We start from the raw sequence: 17494 nt of genomic DNA, 5'->3' as shown, positions 1-17494 counted from the left end.
AGCTCGATCAGAGGGGAAACCCCCTCATAAACATCAACATCCCTCTCAACAAGCAACCTCCAGGCGCTCAGATAGAAGACATTGACGACTCGAACCTCTACAAGCATCTCGGCCCAACGGGGAGGTTAAGAGCATCGAAGCGTGCACTTGGTCAGGACCCCCAGTTGACTGGAGCGCAGCGTGAGAGCCAAACGCCGACAGAGCTATGGTTTCCCTACGATCGGGAGGAGAAGGTGTTGCCTGGCGATATCGTGGAGTTGGATATTGCCATATGGCCTGCAGGGATGGCTTTGGAGGCCGGTGAATCAATACGTTTGGAGATAAAAGGGCACGATCATCATTTGCACGAGTTTGAAGGTGTCTGGGAGGCCCTCACAAACTTGAATAAGGGAGTGCATACCGTCCACACAGGTCCAAAAACACCCTCTCAGATCCTCCTGCCGTTGATAGAATCATGACCTTATTATTCTACGAGAGCTTTTAGAGTCAATGAGGCCGTTTACTATAAGGATGCTAAGCTCTACAGTGAATGAGTCGGCTAGAGACCTTCAGAAATGCTCGTGTTTATTTATTTTAGCATCGCCATTCGAGATAGCGTGGCAACAACTTTTGGTGCGCAACCTCCGTGCTGAGGTCCTCACAGGCGGGGCCAGATCAACCATTCCCGGGGCGATTATGTGGGGTTGTCATTTGCAGCTCTTTTTCCCCACAGCTTAAGTACATAAACCCTTTCCCCCCCTCCCCCCCGGGTCGGCGGTTGGTGTACGGTTCCTCGAGTTGTGCACTGCCTTTCGACTAATGGAGATTTCGCCTAACATTCAATTATCGCCCACTTGTTCCTTTATCCTTGATTCTCATTGACCCAGATGCCTACGAAGCGGGTCAGCAGCTGGGAAAGGCGCCGATGTGTCAAAGCGTGTACAAATTGTCGCAGAAGAAAGGAACGGTGCAACGGGGCAGAGCCCTGCAGTCGTTGTATATGCAGGAGAGTTAGTGAACAATGTTATCTCACAGATCAAGATCCTCGAACGAGCGCTCAAGCTGCTTCTGTGCACAGCCAAACCGACAGCTGCAACAATAACGTCAGGACAGCCAGCGAGGATAATAATGACAACCGTGGCTGCCGTACGGATAGCGGGACCATTGCTACTCACGATAATGCTCAGTACCAATCCTCGACAACGGAAGATTATGATCCTCCATCATCACTTGCTCATCCATTTTCCTTCTCTACAGGATCGCGACCTCTCTTGCCAACCATGACAGCGACTCAGCAATGGAGCCTCATCCGGGATGGCCCTGCCAGCCATACCCTCCTCTATAGCTTAGCTAATATGTCATTTCTAGAGGATGTCCAAAAGCTGGTACAAGGTATTCAGGGCAACAACGCTTATGTCAGTGACACCTGGTCCTGTTACCATCAACACCTTCCGATAGAACCAATCATTACCGTTGAAAAACTTGGGCTCGAAGACGCAACACATCTCGCTCATTGGTATTCATGGACTACTCAAGGTATCCTGGACATTTTTGATGGATCTGAGCTGCTTGAGCAACTGCCCAAGTGGCTCGAAGAGCAGCCTTTGTCCCAACATCCACTCGATGCCATCTTCCACATGGTCATGGCCATCGGGCTCCAAACCTCGCCGCAAGACAGAGACGACGCGGCGGAGAAATTTTTTCGCTGTGCCTATTGGAAAACGTTCAGTTCGATGGAAGAATCCAGTATCACAGCGTTGCAAGCCTCTACGCTGATCACCTGGTACTTGCTCTGTTCCGGACGAAGAAATGCCGCGTTCCTGCATATAGGTCTTTGCGTCCAAGCTGCTCATGCTCTAAATCTTCACCGTGAAGAGGTCTCTGCGTTGCTTTCTCCCAGCGAGTCGAGAAAAAGAGAAAGAATTTGGAAAACAATTCGAATTCTGGACGGCTACATGGGCACTACCCTCGGCAGACCTCCCTTGACCTACTACCAACTACTGGATGACAGACATCCAACGACATATTCCGCAAGTTACAGCCTCATTGACGTGTTTTCGGTGATCCTACGAGAAGTGATCAATCGGCGCCATGTTTCGGAAAATGCACTTAATCGAGTCAGTCACCTTCTGCGCATGTGGACTAGTTGTCTTCCTGAGGGTCTAGCGAACGACCAAATCCAATCCGTACCTGAAATTGATACGAAAATGGGTAAGCGCCCCAAATAGGATTGCTTCATCTGAAACAATCGTATTACTTTACGATTATTCTCGCGACCCGCCATTATCTTCTTGAGAGGGTGTGTTCTCGTGCCTTATTGTACGAGAATGCTTTCAACCATCCGGCAACGCAGCCAGAAAGAGATACGTTGGTCGACGCATGTTTATATTCGGCAATGTGTACTGTTAAGATGTTTGAAATATTCCTGACAGCTGAGGATCGACCGAAAAGGCTACACATGATCATACACGGCATTTTTGTCTCGGCCCTTGTCCTTGGCGTTGGTCACTTTGGCGATCTCGACTTGCGATTCCCGATTGATCAAAGCCTTGCAAAGGCTTGCGAATTGCTTGACTTGTTCGGGAGGCGGGACTCGCTTGCTCAGACGAGCAAAATCATCGTCGACGGACTCCAAATAGCATGCAAAACCTACGTGAGGACAAGAAATGATCGAAGTTGCAAAGACCAGCTCCAGCAGGTCAAGCGGCTGTTTGGCGATGTTGAGAGTCAAACTTCTCTAGTTGAGAAGGCAGAATCTCCAGCCACCCAACCACAGCCACCACCCAATTTCGAGGAGCCCGTTCAGTGTGCAGCTCCGGAATATCGGTCCTATCCAATGGTTGAGTCAGAGAATCAGGTCTCCGATTTCTCGCTTAATCCTCTGCCAGCGGGATTTGACGACCAGGTCGAAGAATATCGACTTGACTCAGCCATACTTGGCAATCCTGGCTTGATGTGGGATGAATCTTCCACAGATTTCAGCGTTAACGCATACGAGGACACAAATTCATTCTTCACGCCACATGCTTCAGCGACAGCAGTGTGATGTGCAACCCAGACTTTCGCCGCAAGGAACTAAAAAGATTCCGTGGCACTTAGTTGATCGAAGCCTCTTGAGTTCAATTAATCAGCAATTCAACGAGGCGAGCGTTCTAAGATTCGGTTGGGGCCATTCCAATGAGGAAGTTGTCCTGATTTTCCACCAAGAAGATGACAACATCTTGAGCCAGCCTATGTTCAGCCTCGTCAATTCTTTGTGGCCTTTGGGACAAGACTGCGGGATGGAAGACGCTGACCAGGCGCGGGCACTCCATTTTATTGACGTCACCCTTCGATGCGAACACAGCTAGGATATCGAGCAAGTAAAGGAGAAGTTGCCGACTAAGCGGTGGTAGCTCCTTGATCTTTCGCTGGAATTCTTTGATCAGAGAGTCGTTTGTGTTCTGGTCAAACATTCGACTGTTCGGTTGTATTCGCAGCTGCTCTCGGAATTTTCGAGTGAATGGGTCGTAATACTCGTACGGAATCACAGGTTCTGGAAGACATTTTAGGTACCTCAGGAGAACCGCTGCGCAGTCGTGAATCGTGAAACCGTCCCAGGAAACGCCCTTTCCGTACCGGGGGGGACTATCAAATGCCCTTTCCAAAGCTTGTACTCTTTTCGGATGCCCACTTGTTGCGAATATATGCTCGACATCCGTTCCTAAGATCCAAAATTAGTATGCAGAAGACTCCAGTGGCAACAACGTACCTTTCTCTTTGAGAAATACCCCACATTTAGCTACTACTATAGGGATATAGCCATAAATAAATGATTCCCCTTCCTCATTTTGTAGGCTGATTGCGACATTGGCATAATAAATGCTGGTCATTAATTCAACACCAAAGATCCCCCGAGCATTTGGGGATGGAGCATCTTCGTGGCGTTCCCCGTCTGATCTCCTCCGCCATTTTGAGAATAGGCGCCTTCCGGGTGATGGAGAGTCTTTTAGGGCATTGTCGGCGGAAGGATCAACGGGAACAGCCGGTTCCTCGGTGATCGCCTCAAAGTCATACCTTTCCTTATTATCCAAATCGGATGCGTATATGGGTAGCGCCAAAATTGCAATGTTGGACATCTGTGATAAGCTCAATCCTGAGAGCATAGACCATGTTGCGGTTCTGCCAGCAGAGCTGAGGATCGAAAACGTGTCACTCTCGTCGGAAGCCATGTTTCGGTAGACTCTGGAGTTCATTAACAATTCCTCGAAGGCAAATTTCCGGGGCCCTTGTTCAGCGGCTGACTCGAAAGCCTGTTCTACTGGGAGTGATTCATCTGCGTTGGCGCGGATTTGCCCTGTTCCAGGAAGCGGCTCCGTCGCTGTTAATACCTGAGTGCTGTCGGGCACCACCGTGGAGCCTGTCTGGAAAGAGGAGAGTCTCTCCGCAAGCATCACGTTTTGTTTCAGCGTCTGCTCAACAAGATCACAGAGCTTGTCGACCTTTTCTTCCGCGTCCATAGTACTCTGGCTACCCCATTCAGATCAGCCAAAGCGCAATACTTGCCGACAAAGCACAACTCACCATGTCAGGATTGTGAGCATTAGTCCCATCGAATTTTTATGCAGCTCCAGCTTCTGAATTAGTTCCTTGAGATCTTTCTCCTTCGTCAGCCAGCGCACTCGGTCCATCAAACCCATTCTCTCATCCGAGTCCAAGGTTTCCACAAAGACATCGAGCTCCGAGAAGGTTGTGACTGTCGCGGCGAGAGTCGCGACCACCTGTTCCACCAGAATGAGAGAAGTTCTAGATCTAGAAGCCTTGGACGCCCCAAGTACGAAAAGCTGCAGCTGCCTCAGAATATTGCGAATATCGTCGACTTCGTTGCGCGCATCCTTGACCTCCTTTGGTGCCTTCTTCACCCGTTTTGTGAAGGTGTAAAGGGTCTGCGAAATCTGTGCTGCTGCCGTGAGCAGGCCGACTACACTTGCGGCAACTGATAATGGGTCGGCCATGCCTTCGAGGTGCGATAATAACGATAGGGCACCTGTCCCACTTCGATTTGGATAAGAAAGAAGCTCACATCAGTCTTTCAGCCTCACCGCAATCGCTTTGAGCTGCCCTTATTTCCCAGCAAGAAATGCACGTGAAATTTGTTTCTGGCCCGTTACTGCCCTTGCCCAGCTAGGCCCGATCCGAGGCTGTAGAAGGCGTCCCCGCAGTATGCCCCGCCACACGAGTGTGCACCTCAGCTACAACAACCCTTTTCATCTGTTCATATTGGAACCGATCCTGAACCGTTTTGATTGCAACTTGAGGTGGCAGCGCAAGTCGGAAAAATAGTCCTGAGGGAACTCTTGGCAGCAATAACCGAGCTGGGAGCCTGGAACTTGGCCCATCCGAACAAGTGAAACACCAAACGCTGAGAATCTGGAGGCCCATTTTACGGTGCCTGCACAGGCTCACTGCAGTGCTCCCGCTACTGAGGGCACTACTCAGGGCCCACTAAGCCACGCCCGGGATCGCACAGCCACAGCTCAGTGTAGATTAGTCATGGCGCAGGGCTTTGGAGAGGTCAAGATTCGCCGCCGAGTATATTGGGATTTACTTGATCGCTAGTCTTGATCTGGGGTGTAATTTCACCTGGTCCCGGTTCTCGAGTATTCGTTGCAATATGAGCTCCTTGGAAGTTCGAAGGGAGGGACAATCGAGCCATTCCGATTCCGCAATACTGGCTGTTAAGAGCCGGTGACCACGCGCACAGAGGGCATTCCCCCAGTAATTGGGCGAGTAGAAGAGCCTGCATCATCGTCGATATGGGACTTCGACGAAGTATCTTGTACCTACACTTACCTCAGGTTGAATAACACATACCACAGGCGGAGGAGGCGATTCTTCAACGCGGAGCATTGGCGAGAGTATGGGGTATGTTTAGCCAAGAGCAAAAGAACCTTTGGTGCGTATAGCCGATCAATGACAGAGGTGCGGGCTTGCTCGGGGGAAATGCCGAATACCACGGCTTGCTCCGTGCGAACTATCTTGCTCTATCCTTCCACCGGCAGTGACGGTTACCTAGCTCGCTGCTCGAACATGAATACTGCGACCCAATGCTGAAACCTTGTTGTCAAAGTATTGATGGCGATGGTCTCGGTAACCCGCAGTCCGCCCAACGACACGATCTCAAGGTGTTGTATGTACCTTGCAGAGCAATCGCGTGCGTGTTGTCTGTGTCAGTAGCCGACGAAACTATTTTTCCATACTTCGCACGCGTAAGCACCCGGAGTAAACCTGAACACAACACACAGGTCAGAGACTTTGCATCACCATTCGGCAATTTTGCATGTCGACTTACGAGGCACCCAATTTACAGATGGGAAGAAACACTGTGGACTCCTTTCTCCAAGGTTGACAGCACGCGGGAACGTTATCCACCGTACTTAAGAATGGCCCGGCTGTCTGAAACACCAAGCCTGGTGAGCCGAAGGCCTTATAGCCTTCTTTCTCCCTGAAAGCCGAATCTCTTTTTCAGTGATGTTGCAGAGCATTACCAGACTCAGACATGATCCACATGCAACTCCAATATTGATCTGCCCACACAATCACCGTCGGCATGAGCTCTGGGGCAGGTACAAATACTCGGGGCGAAACCCCGCGTTTCGATGTACTCCAGGTTTGCGATTCCACAGATAGAACTCGTGTTCTTGCTTAGACTGCAGTCAGGTACGATATAGACGGTTTTTTTCAGGACACACCACACCATGGCCAGAGATTGGTTCAAGCCAGGTCGGTCTATCCAACTTGCCATTACTTATACGTGTTTGTCGGCCTTTGTACTGTAAGTCTGGGAGCCCTTGCAGTTGGCTTGTCCGATCGTCTTCTCGCAAACCACTGACGAGACCTGTGCAGTTTTGGTTGGGACCAGGGCGTTTTTGGCGGCTTGATCACGAACCCCGATTTCCTCGACATTTTCCACCATCCTGACCCTGGGTTTCTCGGCATCATTGTCTCCATTTACAATGTCGGCTGCTTTCTCGGATGTGCCATCAACTTCTTCATCGGGGCTCGATTTGGCCGCCGGCATGCGATTTGGGCAGCAATGTTCTGCATTGCTCTTGGAGCAGTCATTCAAGATTCTGCCTATTCGGTACCTCAACTGATGGTCGGACGAATCATTACCGGTCTCGGTGTGGGCATCGATACATCCACAGTTCCGATGTATCAGTCCGAGTTGTGCAAAAGAGAACATCGGGGCCGGCTTGTCACCTCGGAGGTGCTCTTTACGGCCGTCGGGGTATCCATAGCCTACTTTTTCGACTACGGAATGAGCTTCGCTACTGGACCGATCGCGTGGCGGCTTCCCATCGCTCTCCAGATCCCCATGGCAGCCAGTGTTGCTCTTTTGGTGGTGGGGCTGCCAGAAACGCCCAGGTGGCTGATTCAGCAAGGCCGAACTGAAGAAGGGGTGGCTGTTCTGTGTAAAGTCTGGAATACCGTTCCTGAGGATCCCGTCGTCGAGACCGAGAAGAGAGACATTCTCCAGGCTATTGCGTTGGAGGAGGCAGAGCCTTTCAAATGGGCTCGCATCTTCAAGCGCGATCCTGTTCAGACCGGATGGCGCGTATTTCTCGCCTGTTTGGTGTTGTTCATGAATCAGGTTAGTCTTCTGGGACGGGTTGCTTGGTAACCATAACAATGCTAATCGGACATGCAGTGGGCGGGGATCAACGTCATCGTCTTCTACTCAGCAACTGTGCTCGAGGTCAACGTCGGGCTCAACCGTAATACTGCCATTGTGGTGGGCGGCTGCTTGAATCTAGCATTCGCGGTCGGATCACTGGTCCCAGCCCTTGGAGCTGATCGTCTAGGCCGGAAGAAGCCCATGATGTTTGGAGCGATCGGTATGGGCCTTTCTATGATGGTGGTAGCCATCTTGCTCTCTTATAGCGGAACGGACAAGGGAAAAGCCACAGCTAATGTTTCCATTGCATTTTTCATCACTGTGAGTTCGGGCTCAGGTCATTTGCACCTACTAGACTAACTACTATCTCACAGTACATGCTCTCGTTCGGGGCCAGTTTGAACGCCATTCCTTGGTGCTACAGCACCGAGATCCTGCCGTTGCGCCTTCGTGCCCAAGGAACGGCATTGGCTGTCTTCAACAACTGGATCTGGGTGCGTTTATTCCCCAAAGACAGTTCACGCCTTCGGAAGAATATACTAATATAGTCCAGGTTTTTGTCATTGTCCAAATCACGCCCACCTTGGTCCACAACATCACCTGGAAGACCTACCTAGTCTTCATGGCGTTCGTAAGTGCTACTTCCTTTCCAAGCTGCCCCGCTCGCAACGGCTGAATATCAAAATCAGAACTTTGCATTCGTGCCTATGATCTACTTCTGGTTCCCCGAAACCAAAGGCCTCGGCCTGGAGGAAATCGACTACATCTTTCTGAAGTCGGATCGACTTCCAGAGGAACAACGCGAGCAGGTTACAGAACAGGTTGCTGTCTCTGAGTCACACGGCAAACCTCACTCCACCGAGTTCGAGACTCGAGAGAAGACCGATGTCTAGGCTGATGAGGCTGCAACTATTTGGCAGAGCGGTGAGAAAGACAGCACGGCAAAATGTGCAAGATGCGGAGCTGCCGTGATATCCGTGCACACGCACCTGAGCTTCTGGGGTTCGATGAAATCCCCGCTTGAGTGCCCAGTGCGACGGATAGTGAGAGTTGCATATGCGGAGAACTCGCATAAGCCTATGTGGAGCACAAAGGTATTTCCATGACCCGACGCGTATCGCGGCCCAAAAAGGGGTGGGATGGGGTGTACCTTGCAGGCTAACCCCTTTTCATTCGCTGTATATCGGCTATATAGCGGAATTATGCCTTAGGGCTTGATTTTCTGGAGACGTCCTAGCTTCCGGTCTATAGTTCGCCGTGAAGTAGCCGGGGTTCTTAAGTTCCATTTCTGTATTCAAAACATGTCAAACAAGCTTTCTAAAGTTCGCTGGTAACGTTGCACTGTCATCTTGCAACCTACCGTCGCCGACTAGGTCACGGAGCAAGCGTGCGCAAGCTATGGTCAAATCATAGATGAAGTGTAGCATACTTATTGTACAGCCTTCTTGACCAGAATGGATCTCTGGAGTGGCAGCTAGGTTCAAACCCACCAAGAGAGCTGTAGCTTCATGTGAGAACAGCGAATAACCGAAGAAGGCAGACAATGCATAAGGCCAGTTGGCAATCTTGAGCCGTCACAAACTTGCTACGATACCTACTAAGCTGGATAAACCGTGCCGACTTTGCTACCCCTGTTGATCCTTTCCCTCGAATTGTGCCGCATTGGCCTTGATTGTTCCGGTCCAAAATCAACCATTCTGCTCTACCTTGGAGACACGATGGCGGGTGCTGCCATTAACGCTCAAGACAAGACTTCCACAGACGCCTACCTACACAGCGATGTGACCAATCTCTTCAGTCTCAAGGATCGGGTTGTGGTCATCACCGGGGGTGCCAGGGGAATTGGCCTGACACTGGCATTTGCCGTCGCTGAGGCCGGTGGCTCGGTCGCGGTGATCGATGCGTCGCCAGCGCCACATGAGCATTTTGAGATCCTAAAGCAGAGAGCCCCCAAGGCGGGATATTACCAGTGCGTTCTCCAACATCTCTTACCCCTAATCTGCACTAAGCCAGATCGACACCCTTTGCCAGTTCCCAATATATTGAGGACCCGAAAACTATCAGATTTGGATCTCCTCGTCGTGAGTGAACGGCAAGATGCCTAGAGGGGGGAAAAAAGGCTAAGGAGCATAACGAGGAGACTGATTTGCGCGTCTTCTTTCTCTAGATCAGACGTCACCGACTACGAGCGTCTTAAGAACACCTTCGACTTGGTCGTTCAAGACTTCCACCGCATTGATGGAATGTAAGGGGAATCCGCTCCTACTCTTACACCCAACCTGAGCTCTTCAAGCATATTCTCACGCTGTCCTTTCTTCGATCCTGTCAAGAGAACCATTCTCACGCCGTGTGCTGAATAGTATAACCGCGGCGGGCATCTGCCCGGACCAGCCGTTCCTCGAGCGTGCCCCGACCAGCGTCAAGCACACGTTCGAAATCAACGTCCTGGGCACGTACTACGCCGCACAACTGGCCGTGCGGCAGATGACCACGCAAACGCCCCTGACCACAACCTCTCCGACCTCGGCGCATCCTCACGCAGCCGGCTCCGTCGTTATGATCGCCAGCATCGCCGCCCACCAGGCGTCCAAGCTGCAGTACACGTCCGACTACTGTGCCTCCAAGGGGGCGGTGCTGGCGCTGTGCCGCCAACTTGGCGTCGAGCTGGCCACCGCCGGCGTGCGCGTCAACTGCATCTCCCCCGGCTACGTCATGACCGACATGACTCTGGACATCAGCGCCACGAGGCCCGGGTTGGCCGAGGTGTTCGTCTCGGAGCCGCCCATGAAGAGGATGGCCGACCGCGCCGAGCTCAAAGGCGCGGCGGTTTACTTGCTCAGCGCCGCCAGCAGCTACATGACTGGGGGAGAGCTTTTGATTACCGGCGGAATGCACGCCGGGAGGAACTGAGCCTGGGTTTTGAACAGAGATGATGTCCTTGACAATCAGTCTTGGGGTATATTTGACAAGGTTGTTGTGAGGCGCAGCGCACTACAGAAGAGGCTAGATAAAAAGGACAGCTGTTTCCTTCCCTTTCTGCCAGCAGCTGGAATGCGAATATCCAGGATAAGTTCGCGGAATACAGGGACAAAAAAGGGAATTTGATTCTTTGGGCAAAGATTTACATGCTTCTGTCCTTTGCCGTGGAAACCCATCTTACCACCCTGTTCAAACCTTCTCCCCTCACACGCCCAGATTTCCCAAAGTAATATTCTTCATAACCTGGAACTCGGCCAGGCCATACATGCTACCCTCCTTGCCCAGGCCGCTCTCCTTGATACCTCCAAAGGGCGCCTCCGCGGCGCTGATCTTACCGGTGTTGACGCCCACCATGCCAACCTCGAGCGCGAGGGCAACCTTCCATACTTTGCGCAGGTCGTTGGCAAAGAAGTACCCGGCCAGGCCGAACTCAGTGTCGTTGGCCATCGCGATGACCTCGTCCACCGTATCGAACATGATAACGGGCGCTAGCGGGCCGAACGTCTCGTCCTTGGCCACCAGCATCGACTGTGTGACGCCAGTCAGCAGCGCCGGTTCGATAAAATAGCCCTTCCCGTTGGTGCTGGTCGCCTCCGGTACCCGGCCGCCCACGACTAGCTTGGCGCCCTTACTGACGGCGTCGTCGATGTGTGCGCGGACCTTGGCCACGCCGGCGCGGTTGACGAGGGGCCCGTGGGTGACCGACGGATCGAGACCCGACCCTATCTTGAAGCCGCGCATGCGTTCGAGCAGCGCCTCCACGAACCGATCGTGGATCCCTCGTTGCACATAGATCCTGTTCGCGCAGACGCAGGTCTGCCCGGAGCAGCGGAACTTGCACACCAGCACGCCGTCAACGGCTTGGGCCAGGTCGGCGTCGTCGAAGACAATATACGGCGCGTTCCCGCCGAGCTCCATCGACACCTTCTTCATCGTCCCTGCTGCGGCTGCTGTGATAAGTTTACCGACCGGGGTAGAGCCGGTGAAGGAGACCTTCTTCACGATCGGGTTGGTGTAGAGTTCGGCGGTGGCAGTGCGGTCTCTAGTAGGCACCACTTGGATGACATTGGGCGGGATGCCGGCTTGCTGAGCGAGGTATGTCAAGGCCAGGGTGCAGAGAGGGGTCTCGGAAGGCGGCTTGATGACCACAGTGCAGCCTGCCGCCAGGGCAGGGCCGAGTTTGCGCGTGATCATGGCTATGGGGAAATTCCAGGGAGCAACAATGCCACAGACACCAATTGGTTGGCGGACGACCAGGTTGGTACTTTGAGCATGCTGCGAAGGGATCACGTCACCGTAGGAGCGAATAGCTTCCTCCGCGAACCAGCTGATGAAAGAGGCGCCATATTCAACCTCCCCAGCAGCCTCGGGTAGGGTCTTGCCGTTCTCCATCGTTAGGATGACGGCGAGGTCGTCGGCGTGGCGGCGTATCAGGGCCGCCCACTTGTGTAGCATCTTGGAGCGAGCATGTTCGCTCGTATGTCGAAACTCTTTGAAAGCTGCCTCAGCATGGTTTATTGCTGCTTTGAAGTCTTCGGCTCCTAGATCAGCGATGTTGGCAATCACTTTGTCCGTGGCAGGGTCGTAGACAGGGAAGGTCTTGACGCCGCTGACCCATTCGCCTCCGATGAAGCCCTGTTCGTGGATGAGGGAATGATCAGAAATGGCTTCCTTGATGGTCGCTGGGTGCGAGAATGGCGACCTGTAGTCACCCATCTTGTAATTGCTAGAATGATGCTGGTTCTGATGCAAATTCTATAAGGAATCCCGGTGCTCGTTGGCCTGCCACTTCAGTATCCTTTGTTATACCTTCGCAGTCTTGAGCCCTGAGCCCCAATTTCCAGCTTATCAGATGACCGGAACATTTGTTCGATGGCTGCTAGCAGCAGAAAGTCAGCTGGAGGCACCAATCCCAGCGACAGCCGTGGCCATCTGTCAACTCCCCGCCGTCAGAGAAGCCCCGGTCAGAGTAGTGTCCAGACACCTCCCTTCCAGGAGGCCCGAAGCCATAGTGACTGGCAAGGGATTACCGATCAAAATCCCCGTTCAATGATGGAGTATTTTCCACCCTCAAAGGTATTCTATTGGGTAGTCAAGTTGCATGTGTATCGGTGACGATGTCTCGAAGCTGATGTCATTTGCGGGAACCCTTTCCCGTACCTACTGGCGAGCTTGGCGAATTCGCCCGAGTTTCATAGTAATGCCCGTCGGCTATGTACCTCGTAACAGGGCGATCGAAAGAAATTGAAGCACGCTGATTATTCGGTAGCATCTACCCATTACCGGAGGCCCGGCACTGTGACGGGTACGGTCGAACGCGTAGAAATGCTCATCTCACGACGACTCTCCATGTCAAGGAGGACGGTGAACGTGGTCACGGCTCATGCGGAGTCGTATCTTCTAAAGTCATGACTTCGGAACAAACATACGCGTTTCCAGAATTTGCAGAGTTACCAACAGTCCCCGGCACTCCGCAGGGATGTGTTTGGGGCATGTATGACAGATACGGCGAGAAAGATGAAGTCGGCGGTGAGCAGATCGGACGGGCCGCCAGAAGAGGAAGAAATCAGGCTAACGAGATTACAGCAATCAATCTGCTCACGCCAGCGGTGGTTCGTGCCGCGAGCCTAGAGATCAAGACTGGCCGCCACGTCCAATTGGACTGGCCCTTGAACAATCTCGAGTTCCCAGGCTTCCACCGCAAAGCGTTTGAGCAGAAGGTCATTGATCTTTCCAAGAATCTGGGGGCCTACGGATTCGACGACGAAATCCACATAAACACCCAGAGCGGCTCGCAGTGGGACAGCTTGAAACATGTATGTGCTTTGACGAAGGGGAAATTGATGGCGATGTGCTTATCCTAAGAATGGTGAATTTACTGACCTCCATTTCCAGCACGCATATCAACCAGGAAAAGTCTTTTATAATGGGTTAACCTTCGACAACGCTCTTGTATCCACCACAAACGGCATTCACAGTGAGCCTTGAACTTTGAGAAACTATAAACCTCAGAACTCTGACCCTGGAAACAGACTGGTGCGAGCGTGGCGGCATCGTTGGCCGCGGCGTCCTCATTGACATGGTTGGTAAAGCTGCTTCACAACGCACTTGTCGCCCTGAGGCTGATCCGTGTAGGTTCGGTTCTACGAGAAGCGAGATGGCAAAGCCCCAAATGCATGGGAACGATTTGAAATCCCCGTGGCCGATCTCAAAGCGGCTTTGACAGACCAAGGGACGACGCCGAAACAGGGAGATTTGCTCATGATCCGATCAGGCTATGTTCGCCAGCACGATCGCGCTTCCTCCGAAGAGCGCAGACTGGGGACTTTCGGCACCGACAAGAAGGCGATCGGAGTGGCCAGCAACGAAGAGATGGTAAAGTGGCTGTACAGCCAGCATTTTGCCGCACACATTGGAGACACGGTCGCGTTTGAGGCCTGGCCACCACCACATCTGGGCCAATGGATCATCCACGAATGGTCCCTGGTCTGGTGGGGAGCCCCTATCGGTGAGCTGTGGAATCTGGAGGGGTTGGCTGCTGAGTGCGAGAGACAGCAGCGTTGGACATTCTTCGTGACCAGCGCGCCCTTGAACGTCAAGGGTGGTGTTGGAAGTCCACCAGGAGCGATAGCTATCTTTTAACGCCTGTCACTCTCACGGATTGCAAGAATCGCAAACAGCCAACACCTCTTCGATGCCCTCAAAAGGAGTCCCCCCTTATTTTTTACCGCCCACTGAGGCTCTGCCAGCCTGCATTTGGAAGATTCTCCAGAGCACGTGAGGCTCCTTGACTCGGAAAATGAAGAGAGAAACCCGAATGAAGCCGGAGCCCGGGAGACGTAGAGTCCGGTAAATAGCAGGGCATATGTCGTCCGTTCGGTCGAATGGGAACCCTAGGTCATATAGCCGGGTATGCTGAAACCTTAGCTTCAGATCCGCTCGCGGTGTTGCTGCTTCACCTATTTAAGAGTCTATGCATATTGAAGAGACTGGGTCTTGTGCACAGCCACCGCCAAACAGTACAGGTACTCGGTACACGGTGAGGACAGCCACAGAAGAAGTGCCCACCACTCGTTCCAAACACCCCACATGTCTGCACCTGTAAGTTGAGTTCCCGCAGACCCTGGTCTCTTCTCCTCTTCAAACGGCTCCAGAGGCCGGGAAGGACAACGGACCCAGGGGTCAAACTGCACTCCAAGTAGGTGGTGCAGTCACTGTCTAACGACCTTTCCGTCTATTTAGCCTACGTGGAACCGTCCGCTCAACCATGTGGCCGTGTCGGTGCCCGACGTCGAAGCCGTGGTGGACTGGTACAGCACACACCTGGGGTTCCGCCTCCTGGGCAAGATCGCACACATCAAGCGATCGACGGATCCCAACGCCGCCATCTTCGCCATCTACCCGCCGAGCCTGAACGAAGTCAAGCTGGCGTACATGGCGACCGGGAATGGCGTCGGCTTCGAGGTGTTTGAGTTCGTCGACCCCAAGCCGGTGGCGGCGGAGCGCGAATTCCACTACGAGCGCGCCGGCTTCTTCCACGTCTGTGTCACCGATCCCGACCCAGACGCTCTGGCGGACAGGGTCGTCAGTGCTGGCGGCAAGAAGGTCGGCCAGACCGTCGACCCCGGCAACGTTGGTGTCAAGTGTCTCTACTTGGCAGACCCGTGGGGAAATATCGTCGAGGCCCTGTCGGTCAGCTTTGAGTGGTTGGCCTGCAGAACGGCGTTTTAGATAGAAATCCGACCGGATGGTTCGGCGACGTAAAATATGTTGACAGGGGGGAATTTCAAGTATCATTGATTGGCTGAGATTTGAAGGTGTACTTGGCCATAATGTTCCTCCTCAAAGAAGGGACACTTAACACGTTTGCTATAGCCGATTAGCCTGCATCGCATGTTGTATGTTAATCATGAGGACATAGTCTCTCGTGTGTCCCAGGTTACCAGTGGCTAAGTGACCCAAGGACCAAAGACGCGGCTTTGTAAGTGGAATAGGTGTCTCGGTTTTGAGATTCCGGCGGACCGTATCTACAACAGATATACTGTGCCGTATGTAAACTTTATTAGTCTCTGCTCCGGATCGCTAGCTCTGTTGTCATTTATGAAAAATATCGATACAGAAATCCTGCAACTGGTTTCTTTTGGTTTTGCTTCATAAGACCAGGACGTGCCGTGGATATTGATGTGTATTGTCCCATTCCTAAAGAAAGATTGTCTGGTCTGTCCGATCTGGCAGAAACGCAGTGGGAATTCGAGAAGATTATATAGAAGGAAGAGAGGTTGAAGCCAAAAGATGCTGCAGCAAAACGGAGAGGCTCCTGCTTCCATCGACCGCCCAATTTGCAAGAAGACCGTCAAGCTGAACAATGGTATAGTGTCCCAGCCCTCCCCGTTGCTGTCTGCATCGCCCTTGAGGGCATTATATCCTCAATTCGACTGTGGCATACCATTTTTCAGGTACTGAGTATGATCAAGAACGTATCTGCTGACCTCGGGGGCCGTCCTCGCTACAGGAACTGAATGTCCATTGGTCGGCCTGGGCACATGGCAGGGTAAGCGAGTCAAACACATCTCCTGGACCAGCACGTCTGGCATCCGCTTTACTATACGGACGATAGTCTGACTTGGCTGCTCATTTCCCTTGGTCCAGGCCAGTATGGCACCTTGGCCGCGCAGCAACTCGAGGACAGCATCATACACGCGCTACACCACGGGTACCGGCTGATAGACACTGCACAATACTATGGCGTGGAAAAGGTCGTGGGTTCCGCAATCCGCAAATCCGGGGTGCCCCGATCTTCGATCATAGTTATCACCAAGTTCTGGTCGCACTGGCACCACGACCCGGCTGCTGCGCTGCGTCAGTCCCTTGCCGATCTCGACATCGACTACATCGACATCTTCATGATGCACTGGCCTAACCTCATGCTCAAAGAGGGTGTCCCGGAGCCATGGGGCGCGAAGCCTGATTTCATCGATACTTGGACAGTTATGGAGGATCTTGTCTTGGATGAGTCCCTAGGCTTGAAGGACAAGGTCAGAGGCTTGGGAGTCAGCAATTTCACCAGAAAGCTACTCGAGCCACTGTTGGAGCGATGCAGGCTCAAACCGCTGGTCAATGAGGTCGAGCTGCATGCCATGAATCCGAATCTAAAGCTTGTGCCGTGGTGTCAACAGAACGGAATTCAGGTCATCAGTTGGAGGTGAGTTCTTTTGTAGGCGTGTCGGCCATTTTTTTTCTTGGTTTCAGTGAGCAGAGATGGTATCCCCCCTGACGGAGGTGGTCGATTTCTCGGCTCTCTGGATGTACTTGCCAACATCAAGCATTCCATACACCGTCACCTTTGTTCCATCTTCTGCTATCTTGTCTCATCGTCAAATGATGATGAAGAAGAAAAAGATTGACCAAGAAACTTTTCACAGCACCCTTGGATCCGAACGAACCAATGAACGAAATCAGATTCTAACCCACCCGCTCTTTACCAATATCGCGGCCAAACATTCCTGCTCCGTCGGCGTTGTCTCCCTTTCCTGGGCAGTACAACGGGGTATCATTGTCATTCCGAAATCGTCATCGCTCAAGCGTATCGAGGACAACATCAAGCTGGTGGAGCTAAGCGAGGAAGAAATGGAGAAACTCAACGCCGCAGAGAAACTGGTGGGCCGTATGAGGCTAAGCGATACAATTCCGGGAATTCAGTACAAGATGCCGGATGGGAGGGATACAATCCTGGGGTGGACAAAAGTAGATTTTGGATGGGAGGATGAAGAGGGCGAGTGGCTGTGCTGAGGCGAAGAAAGGAAACGGCGGAAGATTTCAGAAGAGGCGCAAAGGAAACGGAAAGAGTGGATAAAGAGCGAAACCATCGTTGGGCTTCCA

General features: G+C 52.5%; 2 protein-coding genes across 2 annotated transcripts; both read left to right on the top strand.

The window, feature by feature from the left end:
• Window positions 1-1259: 1259 nt before the first annotated feature.
• PV07_04121 (uncharacterized protein) lies at window positions 1260-3025 on the top strand (the record flags this gene model as incomplete). The annotated part of the gene is made up of 2 exons (XM_016390905.1): window positions 1260-2190; window positions 2412-3025. 2 exons carry the CDS (start codon window positions 1260-1262, stop codon window positions 3023-3025), a joined length of 1545 nt encoding a protein of 514 aa, XP_016252807.1.
• Window positions 3026-14704: 11679 nt separating this feature from the next.
• On the top strand, window positions 14705-17404 carry PV07_04120 (uncharacterized protein; the record flags this gene model as incomplete). Its single annotated transcript, XM_016390904.1, has 5 exons — window positions 14705-14716; window positions 14858-15303; window positions 16090-16166; window positions 16265-16817; window positions 16939-17404. The coding sequence occupies 5 exons, from the start codon at window positions 14705-14707 to the stop codon at window positions 17402-17404; spliced, it is 1554 nt and encodes a 517-aa protein (XP_016252806.1).
• Between the last annotated feature and the right edge of the window lie 90 nt (window positions 17405-17494).

This window comes from Cladophialophora immunda (assembly GCF_000835495.1).
Source record: "Cladophialophora immunda strain CBS 83496 unplaced genomic scaffold supercont1.2, whole genome shotgun sequence".
In the NCBI taxonomy this organism is placed as follows: Eukaryota; Fungi; Ascomycota; class Eurotiomycetes; order Chaetothyriales; family Herpotrichiellaceae; genus Cladophialophora; species Cladophialophora immunda.
Note: the sequence above shows the minus strand (reverse complement) of the source record. Positions and strands in the feature narration are given on the sequence as shown.